Below are 16,232 nucleotides of genomic sequence, written 5' to 3'. Positions count from 1 at the left end.
CAGGCGCTCCCCGCCCGGTTCAGCCAGCTGGATCCCCGGCTCTAGGCAGTTCCCGGCCAGCTGGAGGCGGGGCCCGCGGCGGGGCCGGACGCTCCAGGGCGGAGCCCAGGCCTCACGGCCCCGCCTCCTGGATGGGCGGGACGGGCCGCGCCGCGTGCCTGCGTGCAGGGTGCGCATGCGTTAAGGGTGCCACGACCTCGCTATGGCCCCGGCAGGATTTGCGGGGAAGGCGTGCGTGTCCGCCTCACCTGCAGTACGTGGCGGCGGCGGCGGGGCGGCTTTGTGTGGAGTCCGGCAAGGGGCATTAGGGAAGTGTTTGGAGCAAGGGTAACCGAGAAACCGTGTGAGTCGCTGAGTGGCCCGAGGCGGTCGGCTGCCCCTCTGCCCAGCGAGGGCTCTTCCACCCAGACGTTACCACCGGACGTTACCACCGGGCACCTGCCGTACGTGTTGCAACCCTCATACCACCTCTCCAGAAATAACCATAACCTTTCTGCCTACTGAGGCCGTTTACTGAGGGCCCACTGAAGCGGTCGCTGTGCATAGCTTCAGTTCTTACAACAGTTCTGCAAGGTAAGTTCCCGTTTTACAAATTTGGAAATGCAGAGGCTCAGGGGGGGTTCGGTGACTTGTCTAGACTCGGGCATTTACAAAGCCATCTCTCCAGTCTAAGGCTCTAAGAATCTGCCCTGCTGTACTCTTCACTCCAGCCTACATGCTGTCCTCTGACCCCACCCTGCGTCCACACTGCATGCTGGGGGAGGTAGGGATCGAAGCTGACCTGTTTGCTCTTGTCCCCTCTCAACCCCTAGGACAATGCTTGACACATGGTAGGCTCTCAATATTTATTGGATGCATGCATGAATGAATTAACCTACACTGTTCCAAAAGGTGAGGATCACAAGCTACTGCGTGGAGGAGGTGGAGGTGCGGTTAATTTTTTTTTCTAACATATTTATTGGAATATAATTGCTTTACATTGTTGTGTTAGTTGCTGTTGTATAACAAAATGAATCAGCTATATGTGTACATATATCCCCATATCCCCTCCCTCTTGCGTCTCCCTCCCACCCTCCCTATCCCACTCCTCTAGGTGGTCACAAAGCACCGAGCTGATCTCCTTGTGCTATGCGGCTGCTTCCCTCTAGCTATCTATTTAACATTTGGTGGTGCATATATGTCCATGCCACTCTCTCACTTCGTCCCAGCTTACCCTTTCCCCTCCCCGTGTCAAGTCCATTCTCTACGTCTGCGTCTTTATTCCTGTCCTGCCCCTAGGTGTTTTTTTTTTTAATAAATTTATTTATTTTTATTTGTGGCTGCGTTGTGTCTTTGTTGCTGCGCGTGGGGTTTCTCTAGTTGCAGCGAGCGGGGGCTACTCTTTGTTGCGGTGCGCGGGCTTCTCATTGTGGTGCCTTCTCTTGTTGTGGAGCATGGGCTCTAGGTGCATGGGCTTCAGTAGTTGTGGTGTGTGGGCTCAGTAGTTGCAGTGCACGGGCTCAGTGGTTGCGGCTCGCGGGCTCTAGAGTGCAGGCTCAGTAGTTGTGGCGCACGGGCTTAGTTGCTCTGCGGCATGTGGGATCCTCCCGGACCAGGGCTCGAACCCGTGTCCCCTGCATTGGCAGGCGGCTTCTCAACCACTGCGCCACCGGGGAAGTCCCCCCTAGGTTCTTCAGAACCATTTTTTTTTAAGATTCTATATATACGTATCAGCATACGGTATTTGTTTTTCTCTTTCTGACTTACTTCACTCTGATAAAAGACTCTAAGTCCACCCACCTCACTACAAATAACTCAATTTCGTTTCTTTTTATGGCTGAGTAATATTCCATTGTGTATATGTGCCCGTCTTCTTTTTTTTTAATTTATTAATTTATTTTTTTTTTTTTTGCCTGCATTGGCTCCTTTGTTGCTGCACACGGGCTTTCTCTAGTGGTGGCGAGCGGGGGCTACTCTTGGTTGCGGTGCGCGGCCTTCTCATTGTGGTGGCTTCTCTTGTTGCGGAGCACGGGCTCTAGGTGCGCGGGCTTCAGTAGTTGTGCCACGTGGGCTCAGCTGTGGCTCGTGGGCTCTAGAGCCCAGGCTCAGTAGTTGTGGCACACAGGCTTAGTTGCTCTGCGGCATGTGGGATCTTCCGAGACCAGGGCACGAACCCGTGTCCCCTGCATTGGCAGGCGGACTCCTAACCACTGTGCCACCAGGGAAGCCTGTGCCACATCTTCTTTATCCATTCATCTGTCAATGGACACTTAGGTTGCTTTCCATGTCGTGGCTATTGTAAATAGTGCTGCAGTGAACATTGTGGTACATGACTCTTTTTGAATTATGGTTCTTTCAAGGTATTTGCCCAGTAGTGGGATTGCTGGGTCATATGGTAGTTCTGTTTAGTTTTTTAAGGAACCTGCATACCGTTCTCCATAGTGGCTGTATCAATCTACATTCCCACCAGCAGTGCAAGAGGGTTCCCTTTTCTCCACACCCTCTCCAGCATTTATTGTTTGTAGATTTTTTGATGATGGCCATTCTGATCCGTGTGAGGTGATACCTCATTGTAGTTTTGATTTGCATTTCTCTAATGATTAGTGATGTTGAGCATCCTTTCATGTGTTTGTTGGCAATCTGTATATCTTCTTTGGAGAAATGTCTGTTTAGGTCTTCTGCCCATTTTTGGATTGGGTTGTTTGTTTTTTTGATATTGAGCTGCATGAGCTGCTTGTATATTTTGGAGATTAATCCTTTGTCAGTTGCTTCACTTGCAAATATTTTCTCCCATTCTGAGGGTTGTCTTTTCATCTTGTTTATGGTTTCCCTTGCTGTGCATAAGCTTTTAAGTTTCATTAGGTCTCATTTGTTTATTTTTGTTTTTACTTCCATATCTCTAGGGGATGGGTCAAAAAGGATCTTGCTATGATTTATGTCATAGAGTGTTCTGCCTATATTTTCCCCTAAGAGTTTTATAGTGTCTGGCCTTATATTTAGGTCTTTAATCTATCTTGAGTTTATTTTTGTGTATGGTGTTAGGAAGTGTTCTAATTTCATTCTTTTACATGTAGCTGTCCAGTTTTCACAGCACCACTTACTGAAGAGACTGTCTTTTCTCCATTGTATATTCTTGCCTCCTTTATCAAAGATAAGGTGACCATATGTGCATGGGTTTATCTCTGGGCTTTCTATCCTGTTCCATTGATCTATATTTTTGTCTTTGTGCCAGTACCATACTGTCTTGATTACTGTAGTTTGTAGTATAGTCTGAAGTCAGGGAGCCTGATTCCTCCAGCTCTGTTTTTCTTTCTCAAGATTGCTTTGGCTTTTCGGGGTCTTTTGTTTTTCCATACAAATTGTGAAATTTTTTGTTCTAGTTCTGTGAAAAATGCCATTGGTAGTTTGATAGGGATTGCATTGAATCTGTAGATCGCTTTGGGTAGTATAGTCATTTTCACAGTGTTGATTCTTCTAATCCAAGAACATGGTATATCTCTCCATCTGTTTGTATCATCTTTAATTTCTTTCATCAGTGTTTTATAGTTTTCTGCATACAGGTCTTTTGTCTCCCTAGGTAGGTTTATTCTTAGGTATTTTATTCTTTTTGTTGCAATGGTAAATGGGAGTGTTTCCTTAATTTCTCTTTCTGATCTTTCGTTGTTAGTGTATAGGAATGCAAGAGATTTCTGTGCATTAATTTTGTATCCTGCTACTTTACCAAATTCATTGATTAGCTCTAGTAGTTTTCTGGTAGCATTAGGATTCTATATGTATAGTATCATGTCATCTGCAAACAGTGACAGTTTTACTTCTTTTCTGATTTGGATTCCTCTTATTTCTTTTTCTTCTCTGATTGCTGTGGCTAAAACTTCCAAAACTATGTTGATTAATATAGTGGTGAGAGTGGGCACCCTTGTCTTGTTCCTGATCTTAGTGGAAATGGTTTCAGTTTTTCACCATTGAGGACGATGTTGGCTGTGGGTTTGTCATATATGGCCTTTATTATGTTGAGGTAAGTTCCCTCTGTGCCTACTTTCTGGAGAGTTTTTATCATAAATGGGTTTTGAATTTTGTCAAAAGCTTTTTCTGTATCTATTGAGATGATCATATGGTTTTTATCCTTCAGTTTATTAATATGGTGTATCACATTGATTGATTTGTGTATATTGAAGAATCCTTGCATTCCTGGGATAAACTCCACTTGATCATGGTGTATGATCCTTTTAATGTGCTGCTGGATTCTGTTTGCTAGTATTTAGTTGAGGATTTTTGCATCTGTGTTCACCAGTGATATTGGCCTGTAGTTTTCTTTTTTTGTGACATCTTTGTCTGGTTTTGGTATCAGGGTGATGGTGGCCTCGTAGAATGAGTTTGGGAGTGTTCCTCCCTCTGCTATACTTTGGAAGAGTTTTAGAAGGATAGATGTTAGCTCTTCTCTAAATGTTTGATAGAATTCGCCTGTGAATCCATCAGGTCTTGCACTTTTGTTTGTTGGAAGATTTTTAATCACAGTCTCAATTTCAGTGCTTGTGATTGGTCTGTTTATATTTTCTATTTCTTCCTGGTTCACTCTTGGAAGGTTGTGCTTTTCTAAGAATTTGTCCATTTCTTCCAGGTTGTCCATTTTATTGGCATATAGTTGCTTGTAGTAATCTTTCATGATCCTTTGTATTTCTGCACTGTCAGTTGTTACTTCTCCTTTTTCATTTCTAATTCTGTTGATTTGAGTCTTCTCCCTTTTTTTCTTGATGAGTCTGGCTAATGATTTATCAATTTTGTTTATCTTCTCAAAGAACCAGCTTTTACTTTCACTGGTCTTTGCTATCGTTTCCTTTATTTCTGATCTGATCTTTATGATTTCTTTCCTTTTGCTAACTTTGGGGTTTTTTTGTTCTTCTTTCTCTAATTGCTTTAGGTGTAAGGTTAGGTTGTTTGAGATTTTTCTTGTTTCTTGAGGTAGGATTGTATTGCAGTAAACTTCCCTCTTAGAACTGCTTTTGCTGCATCCCATAGGTTTTGGGTCGTCATGTTTCCATTGTCATTTGTTTCTAGGTATTTTTTGATTTCCTCTGTTTTCTGCAGTGATCTCTTGGTTATTTAGTAGAGTATTGTTTAGCCTCCATGTGTTTGTATTTTTTACAGTTTTTTTCCTGTAATTGATATCTAGTCTCATAGCGTTGTGGTCGGAAAAGATGCTTGATACGATTTCAGTTTTCTTAAATGTACCAAGGCTTGATTTGTGACCCAAGATACGATCTATCCTAGAGAATGTTCCATGAGCACTTGAGAAGAAAGTGTATTCTGTTGTTTTGGGATGGAATGTTCTATAAATATCAATTAAGTCCATCTTGTTTAATGTATCATTTAAAGCTTGTGTTTCCTTATTTATTTTCATTTTGGTTGATCTGTCCATTGGTGAAAGTGGGCTGTTAAAGTCCCCTACTCTTATTGTGTTACTGTCAATTTCCCCTTTTATGGCTGTTAACATTTGCCTGATGTATTGAGGTGCTCCTATGTTGGGTGCATAAATATTTACAATTGTTATATCTTCTTCTTGGATTGATCCCTTGATCATTATGTAGTGTCCTTCTTTGTCTCTTGTAATAGTCTTTATTTTAAAGTCTGTTTTGTCTAATATGAGAATTGCTACTCCAGCTTTCTTTTGATTTCCATTTGCATGGAGTTATCTTTTTCCATCCCCTCACTTTCAGTCTGTATGTGTCCCTAGGTCTGAACTGGGTCTCTTGTAGACAGCATATGTACGGGTCTTGTTTTTGTATCCATTCAGCCAGTCTATGTCTTTTGGTTGGAGCATTTAATCCATTTTCATTTAAGGTAATTATCGATATGTATGTTCCTGTTACCGTTTTCTCAATTGTTTTGGGTTTGTTATTGTAGGTCTTTTCCTTCTCTTGTGTTTCCTGCCTAGAGAAGTTCCTTTAGCATTTGTTGTAAAGCTGGTTTGCTGGTGCTGAATTCTCTTAGCTTTTGCTTGTCTGTAAAGGTTTTAATTTCTCTGTCAAATCTGAATGAGATCCTTGCTGGGTAGAGTAATCTTGGTTGTAGGTTTTTCCCTTTCATCACTTTAAATATGTCCTGCCACTCCCTTCTGCCTTGCAGAGTTTCTGCTGAAAGATCAGCTGTTAACCTTATGGGGATTCCCTTCTATGTTATTTGTTGCTTTTCCCTTGCAGCTTTTAATATTTTTTCTTTGTATTTAATTTTTGATAGTTTGATTAATATGTGTCTTGGCATGTTTCTCCTTGGATTTATCCTGTATGGGACTCTCTGCACTTCCTGGACTTTATTGACTCTTTCCTTTCCCATATCAGGGACGTTTTCACCTATAATCTCTTGAAATATTTTCTGTCCCTTTCTTTTTCTCTTCTTCTTCTGGGACCTCTATAATTCGAATGTTGGTGCGTTTAATGTTGTCCCAGAAGTCTCTGAGACTGTCCTCAATTCTTTTCATTCTTTTTTCTTTATTCTGCTCTGTGGTAGTTATTTCCACTATTTTATCTTCCAGGTCACTTATCCGTTCTTCTGCCTCAGTTATTCTGGTATTAATTCCTTCTAGAGAATTTTTAATTTCATTTATTGTGTTGTTCATCATTGTTTGTTTCTTCTTTAGTTCTTCTAGGTCCTTGTTAAACGTTTCTTGTATTTTCTCCATTCTATTTCCAAGATTTTGGATCATCTTTACTATCATGACTGAATTCTTTTTCAGGTAGACTGCCTATTTCCTCTTCATTTGTTTGGTGTGGTGGGTTTTTACCTTGCTCCTTCATCTGCTGCATATTTTTCTGTCTTCTCATTTTGCTTAACTTACTGTGTTAGGGGTCTCCTTTTCGCAGGTTGCACGTTTGTAGTTCTGTTGTTTTTGGTGTCTGCCCCCAGTGGGTAAGGTTGGTTCAGTGGGTTGTGTAGGCTTCCTGGTAGAGGGGACTGGTGGATGAGTTGGATCTTGTCTTTCTGGTGAGCAGAACCATGTCCATGGTGTGTTTGTGGGTGTCTGTGAACTTAGTATGATTTTAGGCAGCCTCTCTGCTAATGGGTGGGGTTGTGTTCCTGTCTTGCTAGTTGTTTGGCATGGGGTATCCAGCACTGGAGTTTGCTAGTTGTTCAGTGGATTTGGGTGTTAGCATTGGGACGGAGTTCTCTGGGAGAGCTCTCACCAGTTGATACTACATGGGGCCAGGAGGTCTCTGGTGGCCTAGTGTCCTGAACTCGGCTCTCCCACCTCAGAGGCTCTGGCCTGACAGCCGGCCGGAGCACCAAGACCCTTTCCGCCACATGGCCAGGTACGTGGGGAGTTTCTTGCCTTTTGGGAAGTCTGAGGTCTCCTGCCAGCATTCAGTAGGTGTTCTGTAGTTGTTGTTCCACATGTAGATGTACTTCTGATGTATTTGTGGGGATGAAGGTGATCTCCATGTCTTAACTCCTCCACCACCTTGAAGATACTCTCTGATCCATGTGTGAAGCTTCCAGTTCTGAAGCTTTGACAGGATTTCCTTCCCTCCATTCACAGCCACGTTTCTCTGCTAGCCTGTTGTTGGCAGGAGCCAGTTCCTCACAAGCTGGTGGACTGAGGAGGTCACTTCCTCACTGCTTGTTGGCTGGAAGTCTCAATCAATTCTTTGCCATTTGAGTCTTTCCATAGGGTACCTTACGCGTGGCAGGTGGCTTCCATGTGTATATGTCTCTACGGATTCTCTCCCTGGTAGGCTGCTCTCGCACCAGCGTTCCCTGCCAGTCATGGAACTTCCAGAAGCTGAGGAGGCATGCTCCAAGGTTAATTATTTTTTATTGTTGTTTGTTTTCAGCTTTAATGAGGTATAATTTTTTTATATAAATTTATTTATTTATTTATTTATTTTATTTTTGGTTGCTTTGGGTCTTCATTGCTGTGTGCAGGCTTTCTCTAGGTGCGGCAAGTGGGGGCTACTCATCATTGTGGTGCACGGGCTTCTCATTGCAGTGGCTCCTCTTGCTGCAGAGCACGGACTGTAAGCGCGAGGGCTTCAGTAGTTGTGGCACACAGGCTCAGTTGTTGTGGCTCACGGGCTCTAGAGTGCAGGCTCAGGAGCTGTGGCACACGGGCTTAGTTGCTCCACGGCATGTGGGATCTTCCTGGACCAGGGCTCGAACCCATGTCCCCTGCATTGGCAGGCGGATTCTTAATCACTGTGCCACCAGGGAAGTCCCAGTGAGGTATAATTGACAAGTAAAATGTAAGGATTAATTCTTGATTCTAACAATTTCATTCCATTTGCTGATCTTTGTAAAGTCTAAATATAAGCATGTCAGTCTCAGTTTAAAACCATTAAGGGGTTAAATACCCAAATCCCAGCCCTCTGTAATCTGACTTCAGCCTCTTTCTCTCTCTGCCGTCTCCTCAGACTTTCTGGGTTTCAGCCACTATGGGCTCTCAGTTCCTCTTCCATCTTATTCTCAGGGAATCCTTTCCTGATAGCCTAGACTAGATTAGGAATCCGTTTTACACTCACAGAGGACCCAGTGCTTCCCCTTGACAGCGTGTATCATGTTTGCTGTCTATATTTACTTGGGTGGTGACTGGGTTAATGTCTGTTTCTCCTGCCAAACTGCAAGCCCCATGAGGAGCGATGGAAATCATGATCTTCAGATCTAAGGTGTGGCAGTTGTTGAGTAAATGCTTGCTGAGTGATGGTAATTTTCCCAGCACTCAATAATAATAAGGTGATCATCTGAGAGTGACTTAGTAAGACTCACTGTATCAACCCGTGAGTCCCACCATTGTGGAAATATTCCATTCCAGAAAGTGGAGGCTGCAGAGCAATGGGAACACCAAAACCAGTCAACGTGACTGGAGTGTAGTCTCTTGACAGTAGGCTTCTTCTGTCCAAGAAAGGGTTGGTCTTCAGTTAGTAAAAGGCAACTAGCAAGAAGCTGTCACGGTGTCTCCTGTGCTAGACTGAGGAGAGGGAGAGCTGACCAGCTAAGGCAAATAAATCCCTGGACTTCAGGGTGAGACTGTGTCTCTTCATGGTGAAAATATGGGAATTGGCTCTGCACCATGGTGACCATCTGTGATCTAGATCGCCCAGCCACCTCACTTGACTTTGAATCCTTCTTCACTGAACAACTTTTTGATTATAATTTTGCTTCCTGTATGGAGGAGGGTCTATACCGACCATCCACTAAAAACATGTTGCACTATTTGGCATACTTCTCATTATAAATTTTTTTTAATTAATTAATTTATTTTTTATTTTTTGGTTGCGTTGGGTCTTTGTCGATGCACGTGGCATTCTCTAGTTGCAGCGAGCAGGGTCTGCTCTTCGTTGCAGTGCACGGGTTTCTCATTGTGGTGGCTTCCCTTGTTGCAGAGCTCGGGCTCTAGGCGCGTGGACCTCAGTAATTGTGGTTCATGGGCTCTAGAGTGCAGGCTCAGTAGTTGTGGCACACAGGCTTAGTTGCTCCACGGCATGTGGGATCTTCCCGGACCAGGGCTCGAACCCATGTCCCCTGAATTGGCAGGCGGATTCTTAACCACTGTGCCACCAGGGAAGTCTATAAATTATTAAATAGTTATTCTGAGTCATCCAGCAGTCCCTGGTAAGTCTGGTTAGCATATTGTCCTTCCTGTGCCCGATTAACCCTTGACACAGTGATAAAACTGAGTGGCTGATTTAAAAATAATTCGTAGTGCTATTTTTAAACAAAACAATTATTTTGTTTCTTGCTTGGATCTTTCAAAAGTTTATTCATTGATCATTTTTTTATCAAAGTACCAACCCTTGGATTTGTGAATTCTAACTTTTTTTTGTTTTCCAAGACATTTCTTTCCCTGCTTGTAATATTATTTCCCTCTTCCTCTTTTCTTTGAGACATTACATAGGACGGCCACACAAGGTTTGTCTGACGCGGTGATATTTGATGTTTGATGTTTGAGACCTAAATGAGCCAGGCATGTGAAGAATACCTGGGAGAAGGGTATTTTAGGCTGAGAGAACATAAAGCACCAAGGCCCTGAGCAGGAGCAAGTTTAGGAAGAGTGAGGAGCAGAGCAGGCAAGGGGAAGAGTGGTCTGGGAGGAGGTGAGAGGGCGAGGCACCACTAAGCCTTGAGAGCCCAGAGGCCATGATGAGGAAATGGACTTTGTTCTAGGGGCTCAAGGTCACATCCCTAGTGAATGGAAGAGCCAGAATTCAAACACCTTGTCAGCCTCCAAAACCGAATCTCTCACCTTCCTGCCAGGATGATACCAACTGCACAGGCTTGTTGTGAGGGTCACCTGAGTGGACTTGGAAAGCCCCCAACCCATGCCTGGCACAACATAGACATGCGAACAGTGTGCCCTTTCTCCTGGTTTTCCTATGTAGGTTCAGTCCTGTTGTGTGGTCACTATGATTTGTCACTTTCAAGTGTTCCTCTTTATTCCTAGGTATTGTTTTTGCCTCCTAGTTCACTTGAATATAAATACAACCATACCCACTTTCTATTGATTCTATTGACTGATATGTCTTTACTCGTATTTTTAGCCTTGTGGTATCATCTTGGCCCTAGGTCCTTGGTCCTAGCCCCTGGCTTTTAATGTTACTCCAAATTTGTATCTAGCCCAGACCTTACCCTTAACCTCCAGGTTTGGCTGTCCCACTGCCTACACCACTTTTCTTGGATGCCCAGGCTGCATCTCAGAGTCAATAATCAAAACTGAACTCTTGGTCTCTCCCTTCCTCTAGTCAACCTATTCCCACCCCACTTCCCCAGCATCTCCATCTCTGTAAATGCCACTGCAGTGCCTAGTTCCTGATGCCGAGTCACTCCCAGCTCTTCCTTTTCTGTCAGTCCCCATAGTCAGCCTGTCAGCAGGCCCTGTTGGTTCAGCCTTCATAACATGACCCATATCCCCAGCTCCTTTGTCTCTGTTGCCATCTGTGTTGTCCAGTCGCCCTCACTGCTCACCTGGCCACCAGAGTGGCCTCCAAAGTGATCTCTGCTTCCCCTTTGCTTTCTACAATCCATTTTCCACACAGCAGTTAGAAAAAAGTTTATAAAATACCAGATGATCCTTATACTTAGAACCTGCCAGTGATTTCTTACTCCGTTGAGAATAAAATCCAAGTTCCTGACCATGATGCATAAGGCCCTGCAGCTAATCTGGCCCCTGCCTTCCTCTCCAGCCTCATGGGGGGCCCCCCTCCCCTGGTCGGCCATACCCCAGTAACACTACCTCCTTTCTGTTCCTTGCACAGGCCAACCGCCTGCCCTGCGAGACTTATGGCCTTGGACTTACAATTTCCTTTGCTTAGAGTACACTTTCCTCAGCTCTTCATTGTAGGCCTCTTTTCATCCTTCCTGTCTTAGTTCAGCTGTCATTTCAGAGGGCCCTGCGCCGCCCTCTTGTAGAAGTGGGATGCCCTGATCCCACCCCTTAGTCACCCTCTGTTGTATCACTTGTTTATTTCCCGCAAAATGCTATCACCATGGGTAGTTAATATTTTCCTTTTGCTTATCATCTGACTCCACCCCAGGATGTAAGCTCCATAAGGATATGTGTGGACTTTGTTCTCTTTATTTGCTACCATTTTCCCATTGCCTCATACACAGCAGTTACTTCATAAATACTTGGGTTTTGTGGCTCAGCTGAACGTGGAGCAGGGTGCACAGAAGAGGTGGCCCCAGAATGTCAACAGTGGGGATGACGTAGGCATTGATTCTGAATGAATGAATGAGTGAATGAGAGAGTAAGTGAATACTTAGGTTTAGCTCAGCAAATTTTTGGATTTCTTAAATCTATTTTGAGACTCAAATTTTTTCAAGTTGTGGTAAAATATACATAACATGAAATTTACCATCTTGACATTTTAAAAGTTGTGATTAAAAAACACGTAGCGTAGGGACTTCCCTGGTGGTGCAGTGGTTAAGAATCCGTCTGCCAATGCAGGGGAAACGGGTTTGAGCCCTGGTCTGGGAAGATCGCACATGCCGTGGAGCAACTAAGCCCGTGTGCCACAACTACTGAGCCTGTGATCTAGAGCCCGTGAGCCACAACTACTGAAGCCCGTGTGCCACAACTACTGAAGCCCACTCGCTTAGAGTCCATGCTCATCAACAAGAGAAGCCATTGCAGTGAGAAGCCCACACACCACAGCGAAGAATAGCCCCCACCCGCCTCAACTAGGGAAAGCCCGTGTGCAGCAACAAAGACCCAACGCAGTCAAATATAAATAAATAAATAAATTTATTTATTTAAAAAAATATATGGCAGTCTTCATAAGGTAAAAATAAAAAAACAACACGTAGCATAAAATTGAACACCTTAACCATTTCTGAGTGTATAGTTCAGTAGTGTTAAATATATTCACATTGTTTGGTAGCCAATCTCCAGACCTCTTTCCTTCTTGAAAAACTGAAACTCTACGCCCATTAAACAACAAACAATTCCTCATTTTCTCCTCCCCCCAGCCCTTGGGAACCACCGTTCTACTTTCTGTCTCTATGAATTTGAGCACTTTAGGTCTCTTATATAAGTGGACTCATACAATATTTGTCCTTTGGTGACTGGCTTATTTCACTTAGCATAATGTCCTGAAGGTCCGTCCGTGTTGTAACACATGTCAGCATTTCCTGTTTTTTAAGGCTGAATAACATTCCATTGTCTGTATATAACGCATCTTGTTTATCCATTTATCTATCGATGGATACTTAGTTGCTTCCACCTTTTGGCTGTTGTGAATAATGCTGCTATGAACATGGGTGTACAAATATCTCTTTGAGACCCTGCTTTTGGTTCTTTTGGATATATACCCAGAAGTGGGATTGCTGGATCATATAGTAATTCTATTTTTAATTTTTTGCAGAGCTGCTGTACTGTTTTCCATAGCAGCTGCATCACTTTACATTCCCACCAACAGTGCACAAGGGTTCCAATTTCTCCATATCCTTGCCAACACATGTTATTTTCTGTTTTTGATAGCAGCCATCCTAAAGGATGTAAAGTGGTATCTTACTGTGATTTTGATTTGCATTTCCCTAATTAGTGATGTTGAGCATCTTTTCACGTGCTTGTTGGCCATTTGTGTATCTTTGGAGAAATGTCTTAGGCTCACTTTCAATAGAATAATTAAAGATTTTGTGTTTTATTGTCAATATTATGCTTAGCTCGAGTTTAAAAAAAATTTTTTTTATTGTGGTAAAAAACGCATAAGATTTACCACCTTAACCATTTCTAAGTGTGCAATTCAGTAGTGTTAAGTATATTCCCATTGTTGTGCCGCCAGTCTCTAGAACTTTTTCACCTTACAAAACTGAAACTCTATATTCATTAAACTCAGCTTGACTTTTAATATGTTGTTTTGTATGTTTTTTGTTTTTTCTGCTTTACTAATATGAAGTTTCTGGACCAGCAGAGCTGAGGGTACCCAAACTTGTACTGAGGCAACTCTACTGAGGTAAGCTTCATTCTGAAGTCCCATCTGGGCCAACAGCAGGTCGTCTCCCTGACACCTCTGGGTCCACAGGGCTCCAGGGGCCCAGTGGGAGATGAAGACAGGCACCTATATTTCTGCCTTAAAGGATTGGCCTAGGGCACTTATGATTGGCCATCCTCACCCAAATGGTTCTGTGCATGGCCATTTGGAATCACTACACAACAGTAGAAAAGCTGTTCCCACAAAGGAGTGGTCAGCTTTGAAGCCTTGGCCATTCTCATGCACTGGAACACCGGTGCAGTTTTCTGGAGGGCAGTTTGACAGACTATATATCAAAAACCTGAGCCAGGGCTTCCCTGGTGGCGCGGTGGTTGAGGGTCTGCCTGCCAATGCAGGGGACGCGGGTTCGAGCCCTGGTCTGGGAAGATCCCACATGCCGCGGAGCGGCTGGGCCCGTGAGCCACAATTACTGAGCCTGCGCGTCTGGAGCCTGTGCTCCGCAGGAAGAGAGGCCGCGATGGTGAGGGACCCGCGCACCGCGATGAGGAGTGGCCCCCGCTTGCCGCAGCTGGATAGGGCCCTCGCACAGTAAACGAGGACCCAACACAGCCATAAATAAATTTAAAAAAAAAAAAAAAAAAAAAAACCTGAGCCATGAGCCTACTCTAACCAGTGGTCTACTAAGATTTTATTTTAAAGGAAAATAGAAACATCTGCAAAGATAGATACACAGCATGTTCATCACAACATTGCATATAATAGTATGAAGTTGGCAGCAACCTAAATGTACAACAGTTGAAGATTTGTTAAAAAATTAAGATCCGGGACTTCCCTGTGGTCCAGTGGTTAAGACTCCACACTCCCAATGCAGGGGGCATGGGTTTGATCCCTGGTCGGGGAACTAAGATCCCACATGCCACATGGCAGAGGCAAAAAAAAAAAGGTCAAGATCCATCTACATATGAAAATGAGGCTAAATGTAAATTGTGATTTTTCCCTGGGCACTGGAATAAGGGTTGTAATTTATCTTTATTTTTTTAATCCATTAAGTAAGTTTACTCAATATATATAATTTTTAGAAAGAGAAAGAATTTGATTTATATTTTTAATTCAGTAAAAACGTATACTAATCTGCAGGTGATAATTATGAGTGATTTCTGTGTTTACAAAATATTTTACCAGAGGCATATATTACTTTTCTAATCAGAGCAAAAAGTAAAAGTTATTTGAAAATAAAAATAAGAGAGCTCCCTGGTGGCCTAGTGGTTAGAATTTGGGGCTTTCACTGCCGTGGCCCAGGTTCAGCCCCTGGTCGGGGAACTGATATCCCGCCAGCTGCATGGCACGGCCAAATAAATAAATAAATAATAAAAATAAAATCTTTGGAAATGGGATAGCATCATGTATTTTTCACCTTATGATTATTTCAGGTCAGCCCCATGGCTATTCCACATGGTTCAAATGAAACTTCCTATTTGCTACCTCCAAACAAGGAGGACTGGGGAGGGCACGGCATTCCTGACTTTGTCTATGGGCAGAAGGAACTCGTGTCAAAAGGGATTCAGTGGCCAAGGAACAGACCCAGCCTTCTGGACACACTGCCACTGTCTCGCTTTGACTCTGCCCTCTGCTTGGCCTGGAGGCAGCGGATGGAGCTGGGGCTGTTCCGCTACTGTCTGGGGGAGTTGCAGACCCAAACCCTCCCTGGTGCCGTGGGTTTTGTGGCTCAGCTGAATGTGGAACGAGGTGTGCAAAGAAGGAGCCCCCAGAACATCAGGAGCGTGAGGCAGGCGTTTGACCCTGAACAGTTTAACTTCAACCAGATCCGGCCAGGAGAAGTCCTCTTCCGCTTGCACCGGGAGCCTGATCTCCCCAGTGCTCTCCAGCAAGACGACATCCTTGTGGTGATCAATGTCAGCCCCTTGGAGTGGGGCCACGTGCTGCTGGTGCCCGAGCCCGCCCGAGGGCTCCCCCAGCGCCTGCTGCCAGGGGCACTGCAGGCCGGGGTTGAAGCTGTGCTGCTGAGCTCACACCCAGGCTTCCGAGTCGGCTTCAACAGTCTGGGCGGCCTGGCCTCAGTGAACCACCTCCACCTGCATGGCTATTACCTAGCCCACAGACTGCCCGTGGAGGGGGCCCCAAGCGAACCCCTGGATCCTGGGGGCCGTCTGCACCTGCTCCAGGCCCTCCCAGCTCCTGGCTTCCTCTTTTACACAAGCGGGCCAGGGCCCGACTTGGAAGCCTTGGTAAGCAGGGTATGTCGGGCCACTGACTATCTGACTGACCACGAGATTGCACATAACTTGTTTGTGACCCGGGGGGCTCCACCTGGAAAGACATCATCTTCCTCAGCCCTCACGGGGGTCCGAGTAATTCTTTGGGTCCGGAAGTCCAGCTTTGGGATAAAGGAAGGCGAGGCCTTCAATGTTGCCCTCTGTGAGTTGGCCGGGCACCTCCCTGTCAAAACGTCCCAGGACTTCAGCAGCCTGACAGAGGCTGCAGCTCTGGCCGTCATCCGGGACTGTCTGCTGCCCCCAGCCCAGGCAGGAGAGGTGCAGGCAGCACTGGTGGCCTTGATAGCCAAGGAGGAGCAGTAATCCTTCCAGAAGTATTTATTTTGTAACCGATCTAAGTCTCTTTCCGGAAGGCTGTCCATCATGGTCATGTGGGCACTTTCATGAATGCCTTCTCACCTGTCTCAGCCTAAGGGGAAGGATAAAGAACTGGTAAGTGGTCTCTTTAAGGAGGAGGAACCTTGGAATAAATCGAATGAATGAGCCCTCATGGATGTATCTGCTGCTTTTCAACTTTCTTCTTAGATAAGCCCCAGGGATG

The 16,232-nt window shown here is 44.6% G+C and overlaps 1 protein-coding gene across 12 annotated transcripts; it reads left to right on the top strand.

Moving 5' to 3' along the window:
• The first annotated feature begins 179 nt into the window (after positions 1 to 179).
• On the top strand, positions 180 to 16,196 carry GDPGP1 (GDP-D-glucose phosphorylase 1). 12 transcript variants are annotated; one of them, XM_057542940.1, is made up of 5 exons: positions 180 to 573; positions 813 to 891; positions 7,643 to 7,773; positions 13,362 to 13,418; positions 14,828 to 16,196. In XM_057542940.1, exon 5 carries the CDS (start codon positions 14,837 to 14,839, stop codon positions 15,992 to 15,994), a length of 1,158 nt encoding a protein of 385 aa, XP_057398923.1. In that variant the 5' UTR covers positions 180 to 573; positions 813 to 891; positions 7,643 to 7,773; positions 13,362 to 13,418; positions 14,828 to 14,836; the 3' UTR covers positions 15,995 to 16,196. The 12 variants fall into 12 exon arrangements, with proteins under 12 accessions (XP_057398923.1, XP_057398922.1, XP_057398924.1 ...); XM_057542939.1 differs by having other exon boundaries at positions 7,632 to 7,773; XM_057542941.1 differs by having other exon boundaries at positions 813 to 927; positions 7,707 to 7,773.
• The last annotated feature ends 36 nt before the right edge of the window (positions 16,197 to 16,232 follow it).

The sequence above is a fragment of the Balaenoptera acutorostrata genome, chromosome 3 (genome assembly GCF_949987535.1).
Source record: "Balaenoptera acutorostrata chromosome 3, mBalAcu1.1, whole genome shotgun sequence".
Taxonomy (NCBI): domain Eukaryota; kingdom Metazoa; phylum Chordata; class Mammalia; order Artiodactyla; family Balaenopteridae; genus Balaenoptera; species Balaenoptera acutorostrata.
This window is presented reverse-complemented; position numbering and strand designations above follow the sequence as displayed.